The 9,741-nt window shown below is 46.1% G+C and overlaps 4 protein-coding genes across 4 annotated transcripts in view; 3 read left to right on the plus strand and 1 right to left on the minus strand.

Annotated features, from left to right (window-relative positions):
* Positions 1 to 1,961: 1,961 nt before the first annotated feature.
* Positions 1,962 to 4,815, plus strand: TREMEDRAFT_66471 (uncharacterized protein; the record flags this gene model as incomplete). The annotated part of the gene is made up of 7 exons (XM_007008514.1): positions 1,962 to 2,061; positions 2,904 to 2,997; positions 3,174 to 3,732; positions 3,808 to 3,932; positions 4,192 to 4,318; positions 4,340 to 4,639; positions 4,723 to 4,815. 7 exons carry the CDS (start codon positions 1,962 to 1,964, stop codon positions 4,813 to 4,815), a joined length of 1,398 nt encoding a protein of 465 aa, XP_007008576.1.
* Positions 4,816 to 5,161: 346 nt separating this feature from the next.
* Positions 5,162 to 5,554, minus strand: TREMEDRAFT_66472 (uncharacterized protein; the record flags this gene model as incomplete). Its single annotated transcript, XM_007008515.1, has 1 exon — positions 5,162 to 5,554. The coding sequence occupies one exon, from the start codon at positions 5,552 to 5,554 to the stop codon at positions 5,162 to 5,164; it is 393 nt and encodes a 130-aa protein (XP_007008577.1).
* Positions 5,555 to 6,857: 1,303 nt separating this feature from the next.
* TREMEDRAFT_66473 (uncharacterized protein) lies at positions 6,858 to 7,888 on the plus strand (the record flags this gene model as incomplete). Its single annotated transcript, XM_007008516.1, has 5 exons — positions 6,858 to 6,870; positions 7,143 to 7,178; positions 7,316 to 7,350; positions 7,402 to 7,507; positions 7,665 to 7,888. The coding sequence occupies 5 exons, from the start codon at positions 6,858 to 6,860 to the stop codon at positions 7,886 to 7,888; spliced, it is 414 nt and encodes a 137-aa protein (XP_007008578.1).
* A 594-nt stretch (positions 7,889 to 8,482) lies between these two features.
* The window catches only part of TREMEDRAFT_74982 (uncharacterized protein), a gene marked incomplete at both ends in the record, with an annotated part of 4,606 nt that continues 3,347 nt past the window's right edge, over positions 8,483 to 9,741 (plus strand). The window contains 3 exons of the mRNA XM_007008517.1: positions 8,483 to 8,505; positions 8,607 to 8,753; positions 9,279 to 9,417. Coding sequence (XP_007008579.1) covers positions 8,483 to 8,505; positions 8,607 to 8,753; positions 9,279 to 9,417 — 309 coding nt within the window. The remainder of the gene's footprint in view (positions 8,506 to 8,606; positions 8,754 to 9,278; positions 9,418 to 9,741) is intronic.

Below are 9,741 nucleotides of genomic sequence, written 5' to 3' on the forward strand. Positions count from 1 at the left end.
GCTTCTGAACCAATTCCAAACAGTAACAAGTGTGGTTCTTTCAATGGGATAAAGGCAACATATTTGGGTCGGCCGAGTATGAGTATGATTAAGATGATCAACGAGGTAGTAGAGTAATCATGCGGTGAGTGTTATCACGTTTGACGTTTGTGTCATCTCCAAACTATTCTTTGTTCACGTGGAATTTGTTGTGCTCATTCCCGTCGACGTCGTTGAATGGTGTATGGGTGGGAGGCTAGGAGGGTTGGAGGGTGGGAAAGCACCATGACTTATAGGCTTCCTTCCGATGAGCCGTTTGTTCGTTCACTCTTATTTTGGGATGAAAATTGAAAAAATGCATCCGATGTTGATTGATTCATCCACTCATCCACTCACTCACTCACTCATTCACTGCTCTCGGTCAGGCCTGAGTGGTTGGGGTCGCATGTGGAATGTCGATTGTGTCATGTACAGTAACAGTAAATCACGACCATTAATAATTCAAACAAAAGTAACCCAACAGATTGCCGATAACTTTTTTCGAAAATGCATCCCATCGTTACCCATCACTGTCAACAGCTATGCAAAAAGTGGGAATCCCCAATTGCAATTGCATCCGTGCTGGTTGTCTTTTTTTCCAACAAACCACCTCTGAACTCGGTATACGATACAGCAGTATATATACAGTTATGGGCCGGGAAGATACAATATACAGTGTACAACTATATCCCGAGAAGATACATTATACAGTGTACAACTATATCCCGAGAAGACACATTCATTATACGAGTTATGGACCGGAAATATACAGTGTACAATACAGATTAAGGACCAAGGGGAAGAAAAAGAACAAGTTACGTATTCATTATATAACATTTTTCACTTTTCACCTTGAGAGACCATAACATAAAAACCCTTTGCGATGAAATATCAAGAGAAGCACAAAATGTCACGTTTAAGAACCTCAAGTCGTCAAATGACCCAATGGAGTGTATCCATCGAGTAAATACAAAGTGAAAAAAAAAAACCCAAAGTTGACTTTTTCATTAAAATCCTAACTTGTCATATTGTCATGACCGGGTAGCAAGCCCGCGATCATAAACCGTCCTAAAAGGCTCAATATCAACTCTGCTAGTGAGAGTTGATCTCGCTATAAGTACTGGTCGTGACAATATTGAGCAAAATCTCTAACGCTCAAAAGTTGGGGGAGTTTTTTTCATCCATCCAAAATCATAAATCACTAAATCGGAGAAACGTTGGAGTAGAAGTAACCAATTGGATAAACGTTGTAGTAGAAGTAACCATGAAAGGATCCATTTTTATATATCTTCTTCTTTCCTTTTTACCTTCGTTTACCACATTCTACCATATCATATATTATTATCATTCTTCTTCTTCTTCTTCTTCTCTCTCTCCTTCTACAACATTCCATGATTAATCAGCCTAACATAAATTAGTAGATATAAACTACAACATTCCATGGTAAATCAGCCTGACATAAATTAGTAGATATAAACCCCAGTAGTTAGAAGTATACATACATGCCCTCAATTGCAATTACCTTTCCACATTGGAGACGATTTCGGTACCGATCGATCGAGTCCTTACAAAAAACGTCTCTTTGGATGATACGATGCCATTCGGCCTGGAGGGAGGGGGATGATAAGTACATCAATTCGTATAAGTAATATCGTGCGAGAAAATCATGTGGGAAAGAATGCAATCCCGTCGCTCTCCAATTGCTCACTTGCCCCCGTCGCTCTCCGATTGCTCACTTGGCCCCCCCCCCCCCCCCCCCGTCCACCCGGGTGCAGAGCGAGCCAAGTTGTTTAGTAAATTAGTAATGTGAAAGATCGATTTTGGGATTCTCCTTTCATTCCCAGGGGGAGGGGGAGGGGGAGGAGGTTCAACCATCGTTGTCTCTTCGTCGGCCTTGGAAAGAATTTATCTGGTCATATGGGAGAAACATAGATAATCCACAAATGACCGTCTTTCTCTCTCTCTCTCTCTCTCTCTCCCTCTCTCTCCCTCTCTCCCTCTCCATCTTTCAGACCAATGGTCAACAGATCCAAAACCTTCAAAGTCAAAACTAGGGATTGAGTGGTTCGTCGTAAGTACTCATTAGGGAACCTAACCTACTGAAAAACTACCGGCCAACTAACACATAAACCGGAGAACGGCTTCCCAGCTAAAATCCTTTCCGTGCCATTCCGGTTTCTATCTAAACCTTAAGTATAAGTACAGTCGTAACACCCTCTTTTCAATCATCAATGAGGGATTTTATCAAGACCAAAGGTCGGAACTTTGAAATCTGCGTCGAAGGAGATGAAACCTAGTCCGAGTTTTGTAAGATAATATAAAGGTCGAAGGGTGTCGAACTTTGAGATCTGCGTCGAAGGAGATAGAACATAGTTCTAGTTTTGTAAAATAATATAAAGGTTGAAGGGCGTCGAACTTTGGGATCTGCGTCGAGGGAGATAGAACTATGTTCTAGTTTGATAAAATAGCATAAAGGTTGAAGGGTGTGATTGTGTGATGAATCGACCAACGTAGCGTTCTTGGAATATAGAGGGTAAAACTTTACAAGCTAGACGAATGAATCAAAAGGTTGATATTTCTGTCCTGACAAGTTGATATTTCCGTCATGATCGGTTATCCTCATAAACCGTCTTGATGATCAATATCGACTTTCTTCTGCTAATGAGAGTTGAAACTTTGATATAATCAATAGTTGATGTTGATATTGTCGACCTTGCGTTGGATCTGGGGAACTCACATGTTGATGGGCAAGTGAAGAGGTAGATGTTGAACTTTGTAGAGTAGTACTCGTACTCGTACTCTAGTGTTATTTAGTGTCGAGTACGGGTGGGAGGGGGATGATATGTAACGATGTTTCAAACCTATCAATACTACTATCAAATCAGCATATCAACTCAACAAATCGACTTTTCAACCTATCAACCTCCCTATGACCTCGGAGATAAGTCGGAACGCTAGTGGTGTATCGGAAACAGTGGTGTAAGTGACGCTTTCGAACACTAGTACTACTAGTGACGTCTCTGGTGGAGGGTGGTGGGTGACGTGGGGGGACCCCCCGGCTGCGGGTAACTAGTCTTTCATCATGCACCAAACATTCCTTTTTATCGAATCATGCCGCAAAGAGCACGAAAATGGAGGTCGAGAGACGCTTTCAGGAACACGGTGGAACCCTACCGAGCTCCTTACCCTTCTCAGCAACCCACTGGGAAGAGGAAGGCAGCTGGGATGAGCAGAGGTGGTAAGATCGGGCGACCTCGCCTTGGGCGTGGCGGGTCGACGAGGCGTGTGGAGGGTCGGGAGGAGGAGGAGGAGGAGGAGGAGGAGGAGGAGGAGGAGGAGGAGGAGGAGGAGCAAGAAACGCAGCAAGGGCGGCAGGAGCAGGACCAGCAGCAGGAGAACCCACGACACAAGGGGAAAGGGAAGGAGAAAGAGATGGGGAAAGAAACAGAGGACGAGGACGAGGAGGACAACGACAACTGGGAAGTGGAAATTGTTCGACATCATCATGAACCCTTTCCTCCTCCATCCACAGATGGTTTTCATCCTGATCAGTTCTCCCCCGGTATCGGACCCAGCAGAAGATCCAAATCGTTCGAGTGGGCCATCACTACTCCTCCTACTGCTCTACTACCTCTTCCCCTTGTTCCTAGTCAGATTCAGGCTCAAAATGTAGACAAGCAGGCTCGGACGGAACAAGATCAGAGACCGGCGCCGGTGAGTTTAACCCTTTGCCTCTCTTTTCTTTCCCTTAACCCAGCTGCATGCTGCAGGCTGCAGGCTGACGTGCAGACCGACGCCGACGGCGATGTGACGACGGAAACTCATGAGGCCGACACTCTCACTCTCGCTCACAACCTGGCCATCATGTCTCTGTACACTCCTTCTGGCCCCCACACCCTTTGCTCGTTGTTCATGTAGGCTGGAGGAGGTCTGATCATGCCCGAGGGTCTAGGGTCGGTCACTGTGGTGGAATGTGCGGGACAAGTTATACCATGAAACGGTGAGATCACCATGACCACAATGACAATCTGCTAACGGTAAGTTAGGTAGAATGGGGTAGCATGACGTGTCATACATATCCTGTACGTTAGACTTGTTGTGGTTGCGCATATGTCACTTTCATACTATTATAAGTACTTACTCATTCTAGAACGACATGGCTTCCCATAGCAGAGCGCTCAACGACCTTGATTCAAGTTTTGATAATGACCCTGTCAAGGAAATTGTCAACTATAGTCATCGGCGTCATCTCACTATCAGCCAGCGACTTGCTTTGGTCAAAGAGCTGACCAGCCCTTTCGTCAGTCAATCTGATTGGAAGGCAGAGTTGGAATCGATGGATGTGGTAGCGATCGACCGTGCAGACCTAGAAGCCAAGTCAATCGCAGGTCAGTTAGCAACCTTTGCCTCCGAGTGTCAAGCCAGGAGAAACGTAAAGGTAGAAAAGGAAATGGCGAGGTTAAAGGGTCAACTCGAGCTTTTTCAAGGTCGGAGTGACGAGCTAGAGATCCAAGTGGACCGTTTGAAGGTTGAAAAAGATGCCTGTCAACAGAAGCTGAAGGAGACGGATGGACAGTTGAAAAAGACGTGTGCAAAGTTGAAGAAAAGTCAGATTCGAAGTGTAAGTTTCATTTCACTAACTTACTCGTTCGCCTCGATGGTATCATTTCAACCCCCTTTCGTGTCAATCGAGCTGATTTCAAGGGCCATCTCTCACACAAGCTTTCCGGTATCGTCGAGATACTCCAAGGGGAGGATTCTCCGTCATCGCCTAGTGGGAGTTCAAACGCAGAGTGAAGTGAATTTCAAGTTCAAGAAAGATACAGGAATACATAGACGTCATTCCGAGTAATCCGACCTTCAGTCCTCCTAATCATTTCCATCCTGCAGCTCAAAATTTTCACTCGGTCCTCTGTAAAGGTAAATAATTTCCTCTGCTCATTCTCGTTGTGGCCAGATCTGACGAGCATAGAACAACTTGAGCTTAACCACTTGCTCGTCAACCATATCCCCTCTGATAAAACCCTGGCGATAAAGATTGTGTGCTCAACGACGATCAACTCATCGGTATGGAGAAAGTTGCATCGTCTGCGAAACGCTTGATTGATATAGCGATTACGATAAGAGTAAAATATCTGTGAGTTTATTGGTCTGGATCGTAATAAGGGTTTTCACCGGTAGCTGATAGTAGCCCAAACATCATCAAGTTGATAGGATCAGGAGCCTCACTCCGAGAACGTGATGTTCTATCGGATGGAGATGAGTTGTGACTCCCTCCTCGTCCTCCTTCTCCACCACAGCCGGCATCATCATTCCCACCACCACCACCACCACCACCGGCATCATCAGTCCCACCACCACCACCCTCCCCATTGTCACCATCGGCATCATGCCCTCGATCCCGCCTCATTATCCTCGGAGCAGAAGGCAAAACCACATTATACTCGTCCTCCTGCAGAGTCGACAGAGCCAGAAAGAGTAAAAAGAAAGCAAGAGAGAGAGAGAGAGAGAGAGAGAACAAGCAAGGGCAAGACATGAAGAGGGTGACAAGCAATAAACCGACTGACCTGTGATAAAATCCTCGCTATATTCACCTCATCCTGACTACCCACCCACCTGAAACCTATAAAACTCTTCCCTGCCATCGACCACCTTGTTGACGGGAAAAGGGACAAAGTTTAACTTGACATCCGACCAGGTCAAACCTTCCTTGCGACCAGGCCAAGTAATCCGTCAACGTGTTGAAAAATCCATGACTCAAAACCACTCTCTTCACCCCCTCGCCCCCGTCATCCGTTCCATCGATATCAAAAAGACACTTTGACCTCACCAGAAGCCAAATGATGATCCCAACCCCAAAGACCCAAGTCGTAAGGTGACGGTCTCGATGAACAAGGGACCAACATCTTTCAACGGTCCAGACGACTGACTCGGGCTCCACGTCGTTTAAGAATTCATGGTACGTTCTCTTCTCTTTACGTCTTGTCCAAATTTTGCTCCTTCCTCATGGCTGACCCTCAGGAATGCTGACTCGTCCTGTGAATTCACATCTCGGAATCGGAATTTACCAGAGACGAGTAGGATTACCAGTACAGTACCTCTGGGATCGCTCATGCTCCTCCGATGAACACTCCTCCGATGAACATGCAAAGCAAATGGACAACATATGTCAAGCGAATGGAGGGAGTAGTGTGATTTCATACCAGAGTTCAATGCTCAACCTGGTGGGCAATTCATCTGGATACTCGGGGTTCTGTCGTATCCCCAACATACGGGTGTGAGTTTAACCCCTCTTCCCACTTTTGATCCCAGTCTTGAACGCAGTCTTCAGTTCATCCTTGAAATGTCCCGCACTGTCTTGTTTATCTCATCTAACAGTCTCATTCAGTCTTTAGTCTTTAGCATGACTGCATTACGGATGTGCCCTGATCGTACTTGGAATCCTTTTCAGTGAAAAAGTGTAAAAGTCACAGTAACTGATTCTCAGGGCGTACCCACGAGCGGTACTTTTACCCAGCGACCGTCTTACTCATCCATCCCACCATTCCTCCTCAAATTTCGTATCAAGTTCATAGCCTTTCCCAATCGATCGAGCCATGTCTTAGACACGGTCTTGGAAGGATCAAATACTTTGGAAACGATCAGACTGTGACTTGATCTTCTCAAACCTCTGGAGAACACTGGCCACCCAAGTCCCATCCACATTCGTCTTCGATAAGCCCTTTTTTCTGTAATACGATTTGAACAAACACAGACGAGAGTGCCGATGATGTGTTGGAGTTTGGACGAGGTCGCAGAACGCCCAGAGGTAACGTCATGAAGAGAATAGAGGATTCATGATGTCTCGAGGTGGTAAGTGAAGCCGTCCCGAGGCTGGAGTCGACCAGAATGGCCACGAGTTCTATGGCGGAGCCGGGTCTCTAACCTCGGTAAGCGAGCCTTTGATTCCCAGCTTCAAACCCAAAGCGTGGAAGAAGTTGACCACCCTCCTGGGGTCCATGTGGATGCCGAAGCAGTCGTTGAGGTAGTGGTATGAGGGAGATACCCAAGGATTCGAGAATCCAATCAACTCCCTAGGCGTAGATGTCAAAGACAAACGAGGAAGAGCGACCGCTGATTATCAGCGCATACTCGACGTACTACTGGACCCCGCCCAGCTGGTAGCTAAGCAAAATGCCTATCCAACTTTCCCACAACACAATGGCGGGAAAACATCCTTCAAATCCACCTTGCACAGCTGCCCAGGACGGCGGATACGTCGGCGCGGGTTGGAAGTTTTGACATGTATCGCTGATAGATTTTACGCGGCCTAATTGTGCATGCAAAGCTCTAGTGAGTACAATGAGGACTCGAGGGTCAGTTGGGCAGGGAGATGATACTGAGGCTGAAGGCGACGATGTTGATGATTGCGAACAGGAGGTTTTGGGGATACCTCATGGGGAAATTACGGGACAGGGTCATCATTCTTGGGTTATCTTTTTCCCCTGGGGTCAGCTTTTTGGTCTGCGATCATGGTTCAGTTGGGATGCATTCGACTGGACGGAAGGAGATAGATAATTATGAATGGAACTAGGATCGGATATCGAAGATCGACTCATCTCAACAGTTAACAACTCACTACTGTCATGTCATACAACAACTCGTAGCCCGTATGTCAATATCAACAGGGATCGGGACTAAAACAAGCATAAGAGATCGTCGAGCCGTGTCTATCGGTGTCGACGGATCGACTTGTGGAACAACTGGCCGAGGAGGTCGAAGGGGTAGAAGGTTGTTCGCCATTGACTCGTCTCAGACGATGAGCTATATTAAACCTGGATCGGCACGCTGGATGGACCGGGGAGTGCTTGATTCAGAAGTGTCAAGTTAGCCGAGGTTCGTCGACCGTCGGTCTGTTAGAGAGAAGTTATTCGACGGCTGTGACAAAGGATTTTTGTGATCATATGAGGGAGTGAGATGGTGTTCAGTTGCCACTCTCGTCCAGGCTCTCACTCCCCACCCACAAAGAAGAAAAAGCCCACCGCCCCACTGTAGGTAGAAAAGATACCAATAGGAATATACTTGAATTTTGACGACTCACTCGACGATTACGTAGCATCTCGTATCATTTTGTAGGCACGTTACATAAGGAATCAGTAGATAGAACAACCAAGATTAACATAGCATTGTCTGGGCCATTAGGGCTTGGACAGAATTGTCAGATGAGAATCCACCTCACACACATGTTTTACTTTCTTCTCTTTCCCTTTCTAAACATGAGCTGTCTCCACTCGTTCACGTTTGACATTGAATTGGAATACTTACCGCTGGCTCTGAAAGACCTGTTCGACGATTATCTCGGCCTTTTCTCTACCCAACACGCCTTCGACACATTTTTCTCAACTCTCAGCAGCAGATTAAACTCCCTTCCATGTCACCCCACAACGTATGAATCTCCATCAGATCCTTATAAAGCCTCACACAAATGGTGATTTGGATAAGTCACTTGTGAGTTCAACCTCAGTCATTCGCCCATTTGATTTCTCTTCCAATAAGATATTGATTGCTTCTTCTTGTATTGCAGTCACTTCATCCTGCTGTCCTGGTAGAAAAGCAAGTTGTCCTAAATTGCCCATCCGTCGATCCCAGAGACTGAGTCGTCCTAAATCACCCAATCCGTCGATCCCAGAGACTGAGCATCTCCCTAAGGCAAGAGTCAACGTTGTCACTGCTGTCGATGTCGATAACTTCTGGTTGTGGGCGAATGAAACGTGGGGAAGATGAGGATATGGATTGAGTGGGTCGCATAGCGGGGAGGAGGCGGTTGGAAAGTTGTCTTGCGAGGGCTGAGAGGTGGAGAGGGAGACGAAGCCATGTCTTCCATAGTGTGTGGGAAGCGTTCGAGGTACTTTAAGAGAAGAGATGAGAAAAGAAGTGAAAGATGAAAAAAGAGAAAGTCGAAAGGAAAAACGACGCGATGGACTTTGATTTTTTTTTCGTCTGAACTTTTTGACTTTTCCTCTCTCTGCGGACATTGTCATCAAAGGTAACCTACTGTACGGTTAGAAGATGAAGGTAAAAAGTTATGAAGCTCACCTATCATAGTCCTTTTTTTATAGTTATTATTCCGACTTGATTCTCAAAGGAATACGTTGACCGTGGTAGGTGTGGGATGATGGCTGGCTCTGCAGCTGAGAACAATGACAATGGAATACGGAGGATATATCTACACTTGAATGCAATCCAACAACAAGATCTCTTGATCCAAAAACGAATTTCAGGTTCGAATCCTATCCGAGAACAGGACCCCTCTTTCGAAAAATCAACCCTCAATGGATACACAAAGTCGAAGAGAATCGAGTGCACTTATCTAGCGGCAAGAGTGATTCTGGGTTGGCTTCTTCTCAAGGGGAAGATTATGTGAGTGTGGAACTCGTATTCTTTCCTGTCTTCATACGGCTTATCTTTTGAGTCTTGCTACGATTTACCGGTTTCTCTTCATCAACAAACTCCTGGTGTCTTCCCCCTCTGTCCAATCCATGGTCTCTTTCTTCTTCATCGATTCATCGGGGGGGGCTCCAGCTACACTTTTATCGGGGGCGTCGATGTATAGTCTGCACACTCACTCCCCATGACTCTCATTCCCCTCATGCTCAGACTCATTATCCCCAAGACCCAACCATTCTCCAACGCGGACATTCATATTCTCTCTTTGGGTCGCAAAGGCACATGCTTACTGGGACC

The sequence above is a fragment of the Tremella mesenterica genome, assembly GCF_000271645.1.
Source record: "Tremella mesenterica DSM 1558 unplaced genomic scaffold TREMEscaffold_23, whole genome shotgun sequence".
Taxonomy (NCBI): domain Eukaryota; kingdom Fungi; phylum Basidiomycota; class Tremellomycetes; order Tremellales; family Tremellaceae; genus Tremella; species Tremella mesenterica.